This window comes from Fusarium phalaenopsidis, assembly GCF_050370095.1.
Source record: "Fusarium phalaenopsidis strain FUZ10S chromosome Unknown contig_32274, whole genome shotgun sequence".
Classification (NCBI taxonomy): domain Eukaryota; kingdom Fungi; phylum Ascomycota; class Sordariomycetes; order Hypocreales; family Nectriaceae; genus Fusarium; species Fusarium phalaenopsidis.
In genome coordinates this window covers 579,499-597,327 of record NW_028145419.1, presented here as the reverse complement: position 1 = coordinate 597,327, position 17,829 = coordinate 579,499, and the positions used below count along the sequence as shown (strand labels likewise).

Below are 17,829 nucleotides of genomic sequence, written 5' to 3'. Positions count from 1 at the left end.
GAACCGTATGAGGTCCGAGACGGATGAAGCTATGGAGCTAGCATTTGAGCATGAACACAGGCCCCTCAGTTAATGTCGATTGTCTGAGGGCAAGCCAGACTGACTTTTCTCCTGTTGAGTTAATTATACGAGTTTTGATAACATCGACGGGCGAGCAAACGGTGGTCACCGTGACACCCAGGTCCTCGACTTTGAAGATTTGAAGCATGCCATCTAAACATGCTTGTAGTACCTCTGATCTGCCATAGGTCTTGACATACCAGCTTGCGTCCGGACATTTACAATGTCTGCGGGATTACCGGCAACACCGCCCATGAATCCTGACAGGGCGGAGAGCGGAATCAAGAGCAGATGCGATGGGGTGTCGGCATCCCCGTAAGTGTGAAGTCGAACATTGAGGTCTTCGTAAACCCCAAACCGAACAGTTGAGTAAGTAAGTTGGCGGAGTAGAGCAACGCTCAACCCGGTGTAAAGCCCCCGATAGCCCTCAGTATTGATGATGTTGACAGTTACTCCCATGGATGCACGCCCTCGAGAGAGCGCTGACTCAGATGTACTTTAACTATTTCGTGCGTTAGTTGGTGTAGTTCATGAATTCCAAGTATAGTCTCGCAACCAACCCAAGTCGAGCGGATGTGTGAGCGGTGTTGCCATAGAACTGGCGCTCCCCTAACCAGAAGGAAAAGGTCTACGTAGCCACCAGCAGCCTCGGATTGGGGATGTACCGGAGATACCAGTCACATTCTTGCCCTTTGTTTTCATGGGCTGTTCTCTGGACTTGGAGTTCTGGGTCCTTTGCTGTCTCTATGGCGAGCTGGTGGTGGCCTCGCCTACCTACTATCAGATGTTTGCCTCATCGAAACCGAATCACAGCGGGCAGATGACCCGTGCAGGCGCTGAAGAAAGAGGAATTCACTTGATTCAAAATCTGGTTGGTGGAGAATGGTCTACAGCAGACATCTGAGCACCCGGGGCCTCATGGGCCGCTAGTGTGGCTCGGATGGCCGGTTTCTATCAACATGTTCCGAAAACCCGAAAACCCGGTCCCGGACATTGGTGCTCTCACACCATTTCGTTTCTCCAGTCGCCTCCACGCTGAAATCGCTACCATGCTGAGACTTCTCGGTGCTCAAAGGCTTGATATGCTGCGCCCCCAACTCACATAGTTCCGAGGTGTAGAGAAGATGTCGGGTGGGATAGTAGCCGACAAAACATCGTGGAAAAGAATTGATGGGGTGGTTCGCAAGCTCCAGTCGAATGAATAACTGGAATATTGCAACTTCTTCTGCATCAAGAAGTAATTCCAGACGGCCTGGTTCAATTAATGTACAGTGAGAGTCTACGACCGCTGATTCGAAGACATTCTCACTGCCATGATTGAATAGCTCAAATTGGTAGTTTATTGTTGTCTATGACCACTGTTATCCATCAAATTTGTTCCCGGAATGCTGTGCACGACCACTAAGCACCAAGGCCCTTCTGCACTCCTGGCTGGCTGGTTAGCAAGTGGAAATTCCTCAACAGCAATGAAAGAATATCTCCACTCCATAACCCTCGTGATTTCTCTAACCACGGCAATATCACACGGCTACCAACACGGAGCCCCATCTCTATCTACTTGGAAGTGAGGGGCGTACGCCGCCTTGAAAAACGGGGTATCTACATTTGGTTGCGCCGGAATTACATGGTGATTCTTTCCGGAACGACAGACATATCATCCTTGCAGCAACCAGCTTCCGTCAGTAAACTATCTTCAGCCTCTTACCATCGTTGAAAGGTAGTCGAGTTTCCTCTTTTAATAGGCCTAAATTGGCACGCTTATACAAGGGTCACGCTGCTGTCGTTGCCTGCTGAATCACGATTCACCGTCTATCGCCCCTAAGTCGCACACCCCAAAGTAAGAACAAGCTTTAGTCCCCGCTCACATAGATCTGATATCTTGTGCTGACTGTCATATTGTTTCAAGAATCAAAAATGCAAGAGATTGAAACCGATGTTCTTGTCGTGGGAGCTGGCGTGGTTGGCCTCTCCTTCGCGGCTATGCTGGCTTCCCAGGGAGTGCGGGTGTTTGCAATCGCGAAACACAGCGGTACCTCGCCGTCACCACGTGCCCATGTCACCAACCAGAGGACCATGGAGATCTTTAGAGAGATGGGTCTCGAGCAGCGTGTCAAGGTGGCTGGGACTTGCCTGGCGGATGTAGGCAGCCTTGTCATGGCCACCAGCCTGACGGGGATGGAGATTGGACGCTACAGCTGTTACGGAGGTGGTGATCATCAGCTCACCGACTTTGCAAAGGCCAGTCCCTGTCAGATGTGGAACACGGCCCAGAATCTACTCGAGCCGATTTTGTTGGGCAAAGCACGAGAGAAGGGAGCCGACATCCGCTTCTATCACGAACTGATCGACATTGAACAGTCAGAGGAGGGCGTGGTTGGCCGAGTACGCGAGCGGACAAGCCAAGGCGAGTATACCGTCCGCGCTCGGTATGCTATCGGCGCTGATGGAGCCCGCTCGTTCGTAGCCGAGAAGGTCGGCTTCGGCTTTATCGGTGAGCCCGGGCTCATGTGTATGCTGAGCTCGTGGGTGGAGATGGACCTGACCCCTTATGTCGCCCATCGGCCAGCATGCATTTACTGGATGCTACAGCCAGGAGACGAATATTGGGTCGGCTCAGGTACCTGCATCCTGAAGAGGCCGTGGGATGAATGGGTGGTGAACCGACAATACAATGCAGCAGACGGAGAGCCGGACATGAGCGATGAATCCATCATTGCACACGCTCGAGGCGTGTTGGGCATTCCCGAAACACTACCAGTCCGCGTCAAGCACAAGGGAAAGTGGCAAGTCAACCACGTCGTGGCAAAAGAGTACCGACGTGGACGCATATTTCTTGCAGGCGATGCTGCCCATCGTCATCCGCCTTCCAGTGGATTGGGAAGCAATACATGTGTGCAAGATGCATACAATATGTCGTGGAAGCTTGCCATGGTCATCAAGGGGCAAGCTGGCGAGGAGCTCCTCGAGAGCTACAACCAAGAGAGACAACCTGTCGGCAAACAGGTTGTCGACCACGCAATCTCAACTCTCCACGACATGGCCGCGCTCCCCAAGGCACTGGGTTTCGTGCGAGGACAGTCACGGGCGGAAGGCTTCGCCTCGCTGGAGGAGCTCTTTTCAGACGCTGACGGTGCAGCCGAGCGTCGTGTATTGATGCGGCAACAAATCGACATCGGAAACCGCCGCTCAAATGCCCTAGGCGTGCAATTGGGCCATCGCTACCAAAACTCGTGCGCCGTGGTTGACGATGGAACACCCTTCCCAGCCCATCAACGCGACCCAGTTCTCTACTACGAGGCGACAACCCACCCAGGTGCCTACTTGCCTCACGCTTGGCTGGAACGTGAGAAGAGGCGTATTTCAATTCTGGACATCTTTGAGCATGGAAGCTTCGGCCTTGTGGTTGGTATCGGCGGTAAACCTTGGGAAGCCGCAGCTGCTACGGTAAGCAGTGAGCTAGGCATCGAGCTGCCTGTCTACTACGTTGGATATCGTTGCACTTACGACGATGTCTTTGGCGAGTGGGCTGGCCGACGTGAGATAACTGACCGCGGTGTCCTGCTTGTTCGGCCGGACCGTCACATTGGCTGGCGCTCTGCTGATCGGCCTCAAGATCCGATAGTAGCGCTACGCTCAGCCTTGTGTCATATTCTCTCGCGTCGAATGTAAGAGTTCAGCATGACGAGCGTACAGATCAAGTATCATCGGATGGAGGCTGATGGAAAGGGCGCACGAACTGGAGAGTGGCAGGTGTGCCTTCAGTATAGATAGTACATTAATTGGAATTATCCGCTGGTAAAATACCGCGCCGCCGTGATACGACAGTCTCGGGTATCCTTGTTAGGAAGTGCCGTCATCACTTCACGACACCTCCTGGCATGTAGGTACGCCGCTTACTGTCAATAACGGGTGCTTCCCCAGGTCCTCAGGATATCAAACTTGGTTAGGGAAAATTGGTGATTCATCTTGACAAAACTCGACAGAAGATTTCTCCTAGAATTAAGACTACAACCCCAAAGTCTTAAGAGCAATGACGGAACTAGGCCTTCTCGGCTCAACGATCCCAACTCATGGATGTACCGAAGTGACTAACATAACTGTAGGACTCGTTCCTGATATTATGTTGGAACAGAAAAATATCTTTTTATCTACCCCCATCCGTTCCAAAGCACTTGGGCTACCATAGCTTACGGGATAGGCATGGCTTCGGAGCTATCTTCCCTTCAGCGCCTTCTGAATCTCCTGAGAAAGGGCATCTACATCAAAAGTACCAATAGGGCGACCTGCCCATTCAGTGATTGTGGCGATAACTCCTAGAACGCTCTTGACGCATGCAACCGAGTTCCCAATTCCTAGTGTAGCTTTGATGTGGCTCTTTGTCTGTCGAGTGGCCCCCAACGCCGCTATCGAGGCTGCAATGATCAAGTGCGACTGCTGAGGCTGGAAAACCTCTTCGTTGGCTTTTGAGATGAGATAACCCCATGTAACAACTGTTGAGCAGGTGACTAAAGCCGTCAGGTCAGCCAAACGACGCCTTCATTATCATGTACGGCCGCCAACTTACACAAGTCTGTAAAGTATTTGTCCATCAAGCTGAAGATGTCTGAGTTACCAACTCCGCTGTAGATCCGGGAGCGAAGTTCGCGACCCTTTTTGACATCGTCTTCATCGACTGTGGTCTTCCGGAGAACTCGGGTCGAGGCATACGCAGGTCCTTTTCGCTGCACAACGCCAATCATGCCATAGCACGCGGGAATGCAAGTCGGCATTCCAATGTATGGGAAGACAATGGTTATGGCTTCTCTCAGGCAAAGAAATGTCTTTTCCGATATCTCTGAAGTCAAATCGAACGTAATATCGTCAAAGAATCTCCCGACAACGTCTGCGCGGCCAACGGCACAGCATGCCGCCGCCTGTTGAACTCCATTGTCAGTGGTCTCAGATACACAGGGGTGGATAGTAGTAGTCAGTCAATCAGCACTCACAATGATTGCATGGCTGTAGCTCCGTAGCTCGGGGTGGGAAGTGGCCAACTTGGAGTTGAGGCCCAAAAAGAGGTCTCTATCGTACCCTTGTGCCTCGGCCTTGACATTAGTAGAGACGTACTTTTTGTCCCATGCGGACATAAACGAATCCGTATCCCAATCAAACATCTTGTGTCGCTTGCGTCGATGATTTTAGGTCAAGCGGGAATTGCTCGCTCAATGGTGAAGGACTAGCTGGCATTTCAAGAAAAGATAACATTCAGCATATACGGTAGGATTCCGAGGTTACCTGAGTCTGGCCAAGTGCCTGGGTGTTAAGGTGAGGGGGTTCTTGCAGCCTCGTTCCGGAATGCTGGCGGATTTTCGGTAGTAATTCCGATCATGGCCATGACGAGTGCGGAGGAGCTTGTAATTGACAGAGAGCATGACATAATGCCCATTGATGCTCGGATCCTCTAGAGATTCTTCGAAATTGGTTTACAACCCAGGTAGAAATCTCTGAAAGTCTCTGGTGTGGATGGACCTCATGATGCCGAGTCATGCCATTCGCCCAAGAGGCAGACTCAGGCAGTGCGCATACTGCGATCGTGTGTTTACCAAAGAGGAGCATCTAAGACGCCATCAGAGAGCACGTATGCTGAACCAATTCCCATAAGGTGCTTGGGATCGTGGCTAACGCAGCCACAGACACGGGTGAGAAGCCCTTCAAATGCCACACTTGTGGGAAAAGTTACGCCAGAAGGTCAGTGTCGTAATCAAGCCCTGCTGTGAGTGATTGGGAAATAGTCGCTGACCCGTGTGCAAAGTGACGTCCTTTTCCGTCATCTACAAACCCATTCTCCGGAGGCTGATATCAGCCACCGGTACGCGGAGGCATCCAAGGGCGAACGTCCCAGAGATCAAACCAGACAGCAATTTCTTGATGCCACTGTCAAAGGCTGTGATATGTCGACCGGAGGCGATGAAATCTCCATATCGGCGCCCGCGCGACGACCTAGGGCGACACCCAACACACAGCTCCTCGGAAACCACCAGCAGCCCTCTCATGCTCAGTCTTTACCATCGGCTGTCCCCTCTCCAACTCTGGTAACATTTCATCAACAATCACCATCACAGACTATGGTCGATCCAGAAACAGACACGATGATGTCTTCTGCTGAGCCCCAGAGACCAGATGCTTCACTTGAGGATAGTCTCAGTGGAGTTGTTTTCGAAGATGGTCACATCATGCAACTAGTACCTGATCTTATCACCCACGGTGTCGCTGGCTCCGAAGCCAGCGCTGAGAGCTCAAACGATCGGTGTGCTCTGGACCCCTTTCACATCCTCCATGTTGGTAAGCCGGAGTCCCCGCGCCAGCATATGATTCAAAGCCAAGCAACGAGGTCGATACAAGATGTTGAAAGCAACCAACCGGAGAGTCCGGTAGACTATTTGCCCTTTGAGATTTCCCAGATGCTCGAGTCGCAACTCGACATCGAGCTTGAGCCAGCTTTCCAGCTTGCAGGGAATAACCAACAAGATTGTTCTCGCGATAATGAAGATTTTGAAATGTTTTCGTTCGGTGAAGGGAACGTATCTCTATCCAGCGACTTTCAGTTGAGTTTCAACGTGATAGAGTCAATGGGCTACCCCGACTTCACAAGTTCCACATTACCATTATCGATGTCTTCTCCTAGCAACAAGGTCGTCGACAGCGAAACAACCAACAGGAGTCCGATGCTCTTTTCTCCGGTGCGAGTGCAACAGATCCAACGCGTATGGTCCAGGCAAACGCCCAAGATGGCACCGCGTCTTATTGGGCGTCTGTGGAAGGAAGTCGTTCATCACGAGGCAGACAATATCTTTACAGTACCGCAGGATCTCAGCCACAATTGTACAGCTTCTACGTCTAATAACCGCCGTCTATCGCGTTACATGGACGAACAATGCAGGAGTCGCCTAATGAGGTACTGCAAAGAACTCGAGGCCTCCAATCCGTCAACCCCCACGCCAGACTCTACGTTTCCTGTTGTAGAGATTCTCAACTCCAGTTTGGACTTTTTCTTCCAGTTCTTTCATCCAATCTTGCCTTTCATGCACAAGAGCACATTCGATGCAGGAAATACTTCAAGTTCACTCTTGCTTGCAATGTGCCTGGTTGGCCTCTCTTATTTAGACCGGACGCGTACGAGAGCGTTTATCAGTCGATACCTTCAAGTACTTTCTCTTTGCCTTCTATCAATGTCGACGATCCAAGTGCTGATCCACTCTTTAGAAATTGATGGGTGCCTGTCTTGGCGACCTGACATACCGGGCTGTCGGCCAATGTGCGCCATCCGAGCTACTCGCAACTCTTGCATCTATGTTGATCGTGGCGTATCTCGCTCTAGGATTTCGTGTATGGGATCCCTGCGCACTAATTTGCTTCCTGCACCATAGCGAACTCTCACTGACAAAGTCAGGATGAAACTGATGAGTGTCAGGCACAGATGATATGTGCAGAGATGCTTCGCGTAAGCCATGACAAAGTGTAGCACTGTACTCGACAGACCGCTGAATGAGCCTTCTGTAACTAGATCGCGGACAGACAGGGCCTTTTTGCAGCGAATGAAGGTGACGATCCGGCCGCTGAGATTCGTCAGGTCCCTTCAGATTCGGGTGGCCTTTGGAAAGCCTGGGCACGGGTCGAGTCTATCAAACGGTATGTTCCCTTTTTTTGTGAAGCCAGTCAACTAATGGGATTCAGTCTGATATTTTGTTTCACCTGGCTGGATATGGCATATGCCCGCCTCATGAACACAGCTGGAGTGATCGATATAGACAGTATGGAGCTTCATCTTCCATGCGATGATGAACTATTCGATGGTTCAACAACATCAGCAAGCTTTCTGCAAGCTATCCAACAGGGCGGACAACTGACAATGTCGCGAATCAACATGTGCAATATCCATGCAACTTCACCATCGACCCTCAATAACAACTCGGCTCAGATCTTACTTCGCGCACTCTACCTCAAGGTTATGGCTACTCGCTCTAGGCTCTTGGGGAATACTTGGTGTCTGGAGCTGCGTCAAGCAAGTCCCATCGAGACGTTTGCTATGGATAGCAAGGCCAAGAGCATACTGTCTGATGTCCTCTTGCTACCGGCTACTCACGGAAGCATTCTGAGTGGCAGAAATCGAATGAATGCGCTAGGATGGAACTATTTATGCATAACGCTCACTGCGGATATAGACCTGCTCGAAGCTGCTTCTGGTCGTGATGGTTTGGAGGCTGCTTCGGCAGCCCTGGTTCATGTTGTGGAATGGTCCCGATCAACAAGCGCTCGAAGGGCAGTACTCCATGCAGCACAAGTATTTGACATTTTGGATTCGTCACGGATCCGCGAATCACATCTCACCCGGCCCGACCTTGTCCTTTTTGTGTCCGCGCTGGTGATCAGCCAGTACGTTCTTGTATCTAGCCATAAGAATGTCCCGCTGGGTGCCCCCACATTCGAGCTGCTGCAAGACATCGACTGGGCCCTAATAAGAGATGAGGGCCTGGGATCTGTCACGGGGCTTCTTCTCCCTAGGTCACCGTTAGAGCATGAACAAGCGCCCGTCATGTCGAATACACCACGACGCTTCTTGCTACAGGGCGGTCCCGTATCCTTCGGCGGAGAGTTCCAGAAATTTGGACATGTCGCTGCAAGAAGAATGGCAAGAAAGTTCGCCCACTTGATGGATGGTTTTGGTAAATGGGATGGATGCAGCTATTCCCGGCTCTTAAGGGCCATGTGTGGCTTTGTGGGTGAGGATGATAGAGAATACTAGGCAAAGACTTGAACAGGTCTCGCATCAGAGCAAGAGAAATTCCAACTCTATTGATCCCCCCGACAGCGACTGAGACTATTCCTTACCCCTCCAGCTTGCCATGATCAAAGTTTGAGAGCCTAGGAGCTTGAGCCGTGCACGAAAAGACGCTCTTCGGTGGGAATGAACGTCTTGTCGTGAGCCGGTGCACTAGTAGGCGTTCCGAAGACCAACTGTGCTTTCAATGACCACTGAGGCGAAATGCTCCACTGCCCAACGATTCTCTGATCGATAATGGGGTTAATGTGTTGCAAATTGCATCCCAAGCCCTCAAGACTGAGTGCCGTCCACATGTTAATGGCTTGCATTGCGTTATTGTGCTCAGAAAACTGCAGGACATGCCACGTAAATCGCGGTTTCTTCACCTGATATTCACGAATGACATCTAGATCTTCAAAGAAAAGGATCTATCGAGCATTAGAAAAACTGGCTGACGGAAGAAGTTTGCGGGTCTTTGCAGGAGCACTCACCGTGCCGTATCCTGCCTGGCGCTGCAGCAATTTCTTCTCATACTCTTGATATGTTGCCTCAGGCATGGTAGCCTTGAAGCACTCTTTTGCCATCTCCCAGAACCTGACATGCTCATCTCTCAAGAGAATGACAAATCGAGTAGCCTGGCAGTTGAACGAGCTCGGCGTATGCTTGGCCACCTCGGAGGCGATCTCGACAATTCGAGCATCACTTATTAGGGACTTGCCCTCGAGTGAATAGCAGGTTCGGCGGCTCTTGATCTCAGCAAGAAACTTGTCCGCCATTCTGTAGGGCTTGCAAAGATGTTGAGGGTGGATTTAAACTGGCAAGGACTGATTGACAGAGATGAGGAAGAAAGTTAGACGTCTAAGGTCTCATAAAATTTCGTTTCATGATATCAGCATTGATAACTCAATGCTTCCTGGCCGAGAGGCCCCACCATTGATGCAGCCCCATGTTGCAGGTGCCCCATCTCTTGGGTCCCCCACATTCTGGGGTGTGGTGCCCCATCTCGTCCTCTCATAGCCTCGTCTTGTACCACGCGGTATGGCGGGGATAACTACATAGACTAGACTCATGCTAAGTGTTAAAAAACTCTCTTTCTTCGTTGTTGTAGTTCCATGTGTCTCAAAGTTGCCTTGAAACCTCTTTGCTAGCACGGTCTTGAATACAAGCTTGTTGAAATCTCCCCAACAATACCATAACCTTTCAGTATGGCGAAAACCGTTCTGGTTCTCGGTGCAACTGGTACTCAGGGTAAGTTCAACCCTGATAACCCAGCCTAACTCGCTTGGCTGATCCCACCAGGCGGCTCTGTTGCAAAGCTGCTGCTTCAGTATCCACAGCAATATCAAGTCCGGTGTCTCACCCGGAACCCAGATTCAGACAAAGCAAGAGCCTTGGCTGCACAGGGAGCCGAGCTGATCAAGGCGGACTTGACCATTCCTTCGACCTTGCCAAAGGCCTTCAAAGATGTCTGGGGCGTCTTTGCTGTCACTGATTTCTATGATACGGTCGGTCACTTCGGATCAACATCCTGGATCGCTTAGCTCACGTGTGACCTTCAGGCCGTCCTTGATGACCCTATGAGCGAGGAAAAGCAGGGTCAACATATTGTAGAAGCATCAGTGACCGCAGGCGTCCAGTGCTTCTTATGGAGCACACTGCCAAGTTCCCGCGAGATCTCCGGAGGCAAATTTGTGACTCGATTGTACGAAGGTAAGATATTAACTCCCTGGAAGAGCGAGTGTGGACCAACCAATTCCAGGCAAACAATCCGTCGACGCCGTTATCCGGGCAGCCGATCTCAAAGGGTGTTTTATCCGGACTGGAAACTTTTATGAAAACATGATCTTGCGTAAATATGCCTCTTACGACAAGGACACCGATGTTATCACCATGACTCGGCCTATCATTGGGCCCGATGCCGAACGTGGGTGGATTTCATCCAGCTATAGAAGTCAGATTGTTGATCAGAGCTCTAGTCACCTCACTTTATGTCGAAAAAGATCTCTCGGCTGTCTGTAAGGCTGTCTTTGATCAATGGGAGACGAAAAGGGCCAGTCTCGATGGCAAATATTTTCTCGCCAGCGGGGCCCGCGAGACTATGGGACAGATCAACACCGTCCTCGAGAAGGGTTTGTTTCCTATGTCTAAGGCTGAAGTCTACATATACTAACGATGCAATTGAATCAGTCTCTGGGAAGAAGGTCATTTACAAGGTGAAGCCGACGTGTGGCATCCCAGATCGCGACATCATGCTGCAGTTGTACAACAACGTTGGCATGTACCCTGGAGTCGAAATCCCGCCTCCTGAGGTGCTTGAGCTGGGGGTGAAACTTCACAGCGCCGAAGACTTTATTAGGGAGAGACTGCTTCCGCATCTTGGTATTTCGCCGTGAATTAGGCAGGCTCGGCAGAGAAGGAGGCCATGGGTCACGGTCTTCAATCGCGAGTAGGGGTCAACATACGACGCAGTCAATCATTTGAGATCTTAGTCAATGGTGAATCTAGAACACAGCTCTGACTTTCTACACATGTGACATGTCATTGAAAATTACACAAACGAATGAAGCCCAGGATGATACTTGCTGAATGGCGCAGCCCCTTAGACCCTCGAGCAGCTAGCCCGTAAAGCAGAAGCGGCCTCCGGTATGTGTCCACTCCTGGTTTGAGAGAACTAAGCGAATGGGTCTGGACTCTGAAAGCACGAACCTCTATTCCATTCGACAAGGGGTATCCGGAAATTCCGTCCAGAATTCCGAGTGCCCGAGGCCCGCAACCAATCCCACCCATGCTTGACCAATCTTCCCTGATCTGGGGTAATGACTAGCTGCGCACTAATCCATGATGGGCAAGCGAGGTCAGCCTCCCACCCATCTTGAACGGCATGGAACGCCTTCAGACGCTAGTTGCGCCTCAACTCGCGGCGGGGAAACGAGTTCGCGGGGAAGCGGGGAAGCGGATCCATTACAGCACGAAGGTGCAGTAAGCAGTCTTGATCTATTCCTTGCAACCTTGTGTTGGGCTGTAGGAACTGTCTGCCGAGGATCCGAAGCCAGCTTCACTTCTCTCTGTATCCATCTGCGGCGCGCTTGCCACGCTTTATTCCCCTCTCTGTCATCCCTCAACTTGGTTTTAACATGATGTCGTCGTCAGATGCCCAGGACCGTGGCGCCCGCAACGAAGACGGCGGCCAAGACCCCTCAGGGGCTCATGATGGGCCCGCTGTCGCACCCTGTGATAACGAGAATGGAGACGAAAAGCGAGGCGATGTCGTCGAAGTCGCCACAGGTGCCAGTGTTGGTGTTGAGTCTCTTGAGAAACCGGAGCGTCCGGTAAAGAAGATGAAGAGGGGGAAATACATATCCAGAGCCTGGTATGTCAAGCTTGTTGCTGCCGGTTGTCGCCGAAAACGTACTGATAGCCCTTGCCATAGCACTTCTTGCCAGCAACGCAAGATCAAGGTCGGTTCCTTTCTGTTCCCGACTTTCCCACCTTCAGTCACCCATGCTGACCTTTTGAGCGATATCAAGTGTGAAGGTGGAGATCCATGTCGCCAATGTTTAATAAAACAGCTGCCATGTCTGTCGTCCGCCCCGAGAGGAAGTGGGCAGCAGGGTCGACGAGACTCTAGGGCGACTGCTGGAGAAATCCATGTCCAACCTGGAGTCGGGCCACTTCCTAGCTCAGCTGGAAGGTAAGAGCTCTGCATCTAGCCTCAGATTGAACACATCAGCTCATGTATGATCAATATGATAGCACCATCAGCTCTGAGATCTTAGCTCGCTTGGACGCCGTAGAGCGTCACTTGCGCCTCATGCGACCGCCCAGCCCTGACTCGACCATTCCTCCTCTCAACCACATTTCTCCCGACGAGCAGCTCAAACATTCTCCTGCGAAGCTTCAGAGTGCCTTGGAGGCAGACGGCCAAACGTTTGCTGGGGAGATAACTATGAATCCGGCGTTCGAGGACGACAATGACACCTTGGACAACAACAGTGTTGTATCTTCAGGATTGCGACTCGAGCATTCCTCACCTGCCTCTTCCCTCCACCCTCCGGCAACGTCCCCAGGCGAGTTGGGGGTTCGAAAAGGGAGGTGGTGGTTTGATAGCATCCTTGCACAGCACGGCGTCACCATCGACGAGAACCAATCGAGATACTATCTACAAGTCTATTTGGACGAGATCCATCCCATGTATCCATTCATTCATCCTCCTGCCATATGGGAGACGTTCAATGAGATGTGGCAATACTCTACCCCCTGGCCCACAGCAGAATCCGCAGAAGGGGAACACATGCGGGTCTCGATGGCTTTGGTGTGCTTTTGTCTAGCTCTCGGGCGATGCAGCATTTCATCAAGGATTGCCGATCCAAGTGGTGTCTCATCGTCTGGCTGGAGCTTGTATTGTGTCGGGAAGAGTCTCCTCCAGGATTTGCTCGAGACTAGCAACACGGCCACAAAGTCCCTGCTTATGCTGCAAGTTCTGATCGTAAGAGTAAGTGAACCATACAGCATGTGCTTATTGGAAGTGTTCCAGAGAGTAGCTATACTTACTTTCTCCAGGTTATCTATCTGTTTCGTCTAGATGCGAACCAGAAAGCTGCTAGGGTCCTGGCGCTCACCGTGTCTGTTGCACACACCATAGGGATACACCGTCAAAGCACCATCGACACCATGCCTGCGTTCTACAACCAGCTGTATTGTCGGGCGTGGTGGGTGATATACATGATAGATCGTCGGATAGCCCTCGAGTCTGGCAAACCGTTCCTCATTCAAGACAGCAACGTGGATACGGCACTACCGATCGACCTTAGCGATGAATGGATGACTCGATTTTCGACAAGAAACGAGAAAATGGCAGAGTTGCAGCATGAGATCACAGCAGAGGTTGCTCGAGACATATTGCCCTCGCCGATACCTTATGTTGTTGCCATGATTCGATATTCTCGTGTGGCGGGAAAGGCCTGGGAGGTCTTGTACGGTGTCAAAGCATCCAGTGCCCCTACGTTTGCTATGGTCGAATATGTCGATACCGTCCTTTGTAAGCTGCTAGATACAGCTCCCAAAAACCTGAGGTACGACCCGGACGAACCCTATGAATACCAATTCAGCACAAGCTTGAGATGGCAGATTAAACAGACTGTTATTCTGTCTACGGTAAGTCCCATAGATTGGGAGCCTATTCCTTCTACGATCGGCTACGCTAACAGTTGAGGTAGTGCTGCACATATCTTCGCCTTTTAATACGAAGGCCCCTTTTACCCAGTTCGAGGCCACTAAGCCTCACCGAGGAGGACGACCTGGAATCGTCCATAGAGTGCGCTGGCCTCGCCGCAAAGATCCTCACTGCCCACCAGAACATCAAAGATGACCTTATCAAGTATAGCTTTGCTCTCAGTCACTACGTCACAAGCTGCGCCATGATTATGATTGCACTGCTTTCCAGGGAACTGGGTTCCAAGAAGAGATACGGCTCCCTCGTGCTGGCCGCAACCCAATCTTTGAATCTGTATAGTCACAAGGTCTGGGTCTCTGGGAAGATGACGCGCTGCGTCTCTAGGCTTAGCCGACTGGTACACCAAACTCTGGCAGGGAACATGAATGATAGTCACGGGCGCCTGAGCCCAAAGAGCGTGCGACGGGACTCGAGGGCCGAAAAACCGCTGCAACAACTCACGCCCCAAGCAGAGGATCAAGGGTCGTACCGTATTTCATCCAGACCAGGGACTTCCATCCTCCATTCGAGTGACGTTGATGGTTCCGTCGATGCGGTCGGAGGGGCACGAAGGGAAGAAGGATCAGATGCCTTCTCATACAACCCTGATGCAAGTGGCGCATCAGTCGAGAGATCAAGCGAAAATTTCAGGAAGAACGAGCAGCTCTCTGCATCATGGATGGCTGGACCAAGTGGCGACAGTCGGAATAGTTGGGTCATGTCAGATTTTAACTTTGAAACGTTTGGGGAGCGATTTGGATCAAATGGCGTGGGATTCTCAACGTTTTCAGGCAACGAGAGGCTTGATACAACGAGAGATGCCAATTCAGTCGCTGATCGGGATTATGGTGAGGCGAAGCTGGGCGTTTTGGGGCTCAACGGCGCCTTCAATCTCGATATGGACATGGACCCTGCTTTGATGGATCTCTACGATACGTCAACGATGGATCTTGATATACTAGGTTCAAACCTGTTATGAGACGAGATTTATGAGTTTCAATGAGAATTTGATGTGAAAATCTCGGTCCAGACTGGAATACAGACGCGTTGTACTGGTAGCCTTCAACGCCGACCTTTATTAAGCCGCTCTACCCTTGACACCTGGTCCCTTAACAATCCCGTGTTTTGAACATGATCCATGGTCGCATTGAGAATAGAACGATTATCGTGTTGCTTTTTCACACAAAAAAGCGCTCACCAAGGAATGCTGCTGTCAGAGTTCAGTTTGAGTGTAGCAAGGCCGGTCCACACTAGGCAGGAGACCGAGGTGATATGGGTTTCACCCTATTTTATACGTTTTCAGGCAAGCCAAAACCCCTTTGCTTTTTCTTCATTTCGGTAGTATCCAACACCAGCTGTGATATGACGTCTCACAATCCAGGGACAGTCCTATTAGACGAGATCGAAAGTACATGAACTCTTGCCAGGCCATCAGTGTATTCAGATCCTCGCCCTCGAACACTAGGATCATCACATTTATGCAGTTTCCAACTCATGCTTGGCATTTAAATGCTCAGATGATCTCGTCTCTTTCCTTGAGTCGTACATTGAAGCCTGCCTGTCTCACAAACCACGCATTATGCAGCTTCCAGGGCGTCTCCGGATTCACCAGCTCGAGCTAGAACAAAGGCAAACGTCAGATTTCGTTACCTCACAAGTTTCTGTGATTACTGACCTCAAACCTCCGAAGGATTGTCGGGACAAGCTTGTAGAGCTCGAGCAAAGAGATATTCTTGCCGATGCATGTCCTAGCTCCCGCACCGAAGGAGAACAGACAATTGCTCATCCGTCGTCGTTGCTCTGGAGTCGCGTCTATCCAGCGTTCGGGTCGGAAGTCCGCGGCATCAGACCCAAACACCTCGGCGTTTTGATGGATGACCCACGCAGAGCATCCGGCGATGGTGCCGCCCGGTAGGAAATGGCCAGCAATAGTGACTCCGCTGGGTGGTACTATCCTTTCCATTGTAAGTCCGACGGCAGGATGGCAGCGTAGAGCCTCGTTGATCACGGCGCTGAGGTACGGCAAGTCTCTGACTTCTTCCCATTGGGCTAGCCCGTCCTCTCTTGAGAACCTCCCAGCCTTGCTCTCCCTGGCGAGCTCATCAAGCAGTTTGTCCATCTTTGATGGATCCCTCAGCAAGTAGTAAAAGACAGCTCTCATCGTTATTCCGGTCGTATCGGAGCCCGCAAACATGTTCGCGACTGTCAAGGCGAGAACCAGTTGTTCGGTGATGAACTCGGGGTCTTTGGCTCGCGCTTCTTTGAACCGATTCAAGAAGTCTCTTCTCGGAGTTTTCGAATTTCCTGATTCTTCTTCGCGTTGACGTTCGACGACATGCTTTTTTGCAAATTCTGCAACCGGGGCACTCGAGTTGAGTAGGCCGTTCTTAGCCATCCAAATCTTGATCGGATTCTTGATAAACAAGCGGTCAAGGAATGGAATTTGGCCAATCTTGTGAAGATGTCAAGTGTCAGCTAGTTGCTCTGAACATAATCGGGGCTGAACGGATACTCTACTTACCCATGACACATAGTTCAGGAAGCCTTCCAAATCTCGAATGATGTTATCAACATCACGACCCGTCTCGACGAAACCCAGCCGCTTCGAAAAGGTCAATTCACCAATCACGTCAAACGCGTAGTATTGAAGCCAAGCCCCAAAGTCGCATATGCCCTCGTCCCCTGGCCGGTCGGCAAAACGAAGCTTTAGTTGTTTGAGAAACTCGGTCGAGGTCGAATCGACAAACGGTTCAAAGGCAACCAGCGTGCTCATTGCGTATGCATTCGAGACAGATCTGCGAAGCCTTGCATGGTATCTGTCATTGGCCGTGTTGAACATGGTTTCAAGTCTGTTCCCCTTGGCCAAGGCCTGCTGCACCGGGTAGAAACCCGACTGTACGTGTAGCGTTAGCAACCAACTCTGTCATTACGTGAGTTCCTTGTGAGTTCCTTGTACCAAAACTTACCTTTGAATACCCAGAACTTGGGCTGTAGATGATCTTTAGCGCCTCCGGATCCGCTACAGACACAGCTCGCGGACCCAGTCTAACCATCGGACCGTACTTTTTGTGCAGTTCGATGTGCACTTCCTGGGCTCGGCGCCCTCGGACAATGAACAGTCTCCATAAGTCTGTGAAGCCCGCCAGCCACGGGCCGGGGATCTTGTTCAAGCCTTGTCCGTACTTGTTCACAAGAAGACGGAGAAGGATGCCGGCAAGTAGCCACAAAGTGGCGATGCCGAAGGAATGAGGGATGAGAATCTCGAGAATCATTTTTGGAACAACTTGTTGATGATTGGCTTCCATGAGGCAATGTACACAGCTCAGAAGTAACAAAGTAAGGCCTGTTTTAATATTATCGTTGGTGTGTTGATCGACATCACGGAATGTCTCCGGAACTCTCTCCGGTCTTCTTCCGGCAAGCCCGGAACGAATAACAATAGGGCATGACAATGTCCAACAGATGATGACAACGAAGCGGGAGTCATGTTCACAAACAATGGATTCCCTTCAAGACGAAAGTTTCTAAAATATAAAATACTCTGTTTAGTCACAGAGTGATGTCGCCGGCACACTAGAGGCCCTGTATCAACCGGTTCGATTCTTCTTGCTGCTATTATTAAGAGGCATTCCATCAAATTATCAGCTTGATGCATAGATTCTGATCTCGAGTAGCAGACGAGGGTGTTCCGGAATTCATATCTCGGAATTGAACAGCAATGCCGTGGCCACCATGTCGAAAAGGGTTCAAGTTTACA

General features: G+C 50.9%; 7 protein-coding genes across 7 annotated transcripts; 4 read left to right on the top strand and 3 right to left on the bottom strand.

The window, feature by feature from the left end:
• Positions 1-1,974: 1,974 nt before the first annotated feature.
• On the top strand, positions 1,975-3,729 carry LRP88_00297 (FAD binding domain-containing protein; the record flags this gene model as incomplete). The annotated part of the gene is made up of 1 exon (XM_083237013.1): positions 1,975-3,729. One exon carries the CDS (start codon positions 1,975-1,977, stop codon positions 3,727-3,729), a length of 1,755 nt encoding a protein of 584 aa, XP_083107382.1.
• Positions 3,730-4,272: 543 nt separating this feature from the next.
• LRP88_00296 (uncharacterized protein) lies at positions 4,273-5,213 on the bottom strand (the record flags this gene model as incomplete). Its single annotated transcript, XM_083237012.1, has 3 exons — positions 4,273-4,565; positions 4,625-4,973; positions 5,046-5,213. The coding sequence occupies 3 exons, from the start codon at positions 5,211-5,213 to the stop codon at positions 4,273-4,275; spliced, it is 810 nt and encodes a 269-aa protein (XP_083107381.1).
• Positions 5,214-8,047: 2,834 nt separating this feature from the next.
• On the top strand, positions 8,048-8,842 carry LRP88_00295 (uncharacterized protein; the record flags this gene model as incomplete). The annotated part of the gene is made up of 1 exon (XM_083237011.1): positions 8,048-8,842. The coding sequence occupies one exon, from the start codon at positions 8,048-8,050 to the stop codon at positions 8,840-8,842; it is 795 nt and encodes a 264-aa protein (XP_083107380.1).
• Positions 8,843-8,961: 119 nt separating this feature from the next.
• LRP88_00294 (Nitroreductase-like protein) lies at positions 8,962-9,636 on the bottom strand (the record flags this gene model as incomplete). Its single annotated transcript, XM_083237010.1, has 2 exons — positions 8,962-9,288; positions 9,352-9,636. 2 exons carry the CDS (start codon positions 9,634-9,636, stop codon positions 8,962-8,964), a joined length of 612 nt encoding a protein of 203 aa, XP_083107379.1.
• Positions 9,637-10,065: 429 nt separating this feature from the next.
• Positions 10,066-11,253, top strand: LRP88_00293 (uncharacterized protein; the record flags this gene model as incomplete). The annotated part of the gene is made up of 6 exons (XM_083237009.1): positions 10,066-10,108; positions 10,160-10,365; positions 10,420-10,570; positions 10,620-10,784; positions 10,837-10,989; positions 11,048-11,253. 6 exons carry the CDS (start codon positions 10,066-10,068, stop codon positions 11,251-11,253), a joined length of 924 nt encoding a protein of 307 aa, XP_083107378.1.
• Positions 11,254-11,994: 741 nt separating this feature from the next.
• LRP88_00292 (uncharacterized protein) lies at positions 11,995-15,051 on the top strand (the record flags this gene model as incomplete). The annotated part of the gene is made up of 6 exons (XM_083237008.1): positions 11,995-12,230; positions 12,291-12,388; positions 12,637-13,099; positions 13,277-13,352; positions 13,421-14,014; positions 14,077-15,051. The coding sequence occupies 6 exons, from the start codon at positions 11,995-11,997 to the stop codon at positions 15,049-15,051; spliced, it is 2,442 nt and encodes an 813-aa protein (XP_083107377.1).
• A 534-nt stretch (positions 15,052-15,585) lies between these two features.
• On the bottom strand, positions 15,586-17,344 carry LRP88_00291 (cytochrome P450; the record flags this gene model as incomplete). The annotated part of the gene is made up of 5 exons (XM_083237007.1): positions 15,586-15,690; positions 15,748-16,524; positions 16,594-16,965; positions 17,039-17,254; positions 17,306-17,344. 5 exons carry the CDS (start codon positions 17,342-17,344, stop codon positions 15,586-15,588), a joined length of 1,509 nt encoding a protein of 502 aa, XP_083107376.1.
• Positions 17,345-17,829: the final 485 nt, after the last annotated feature.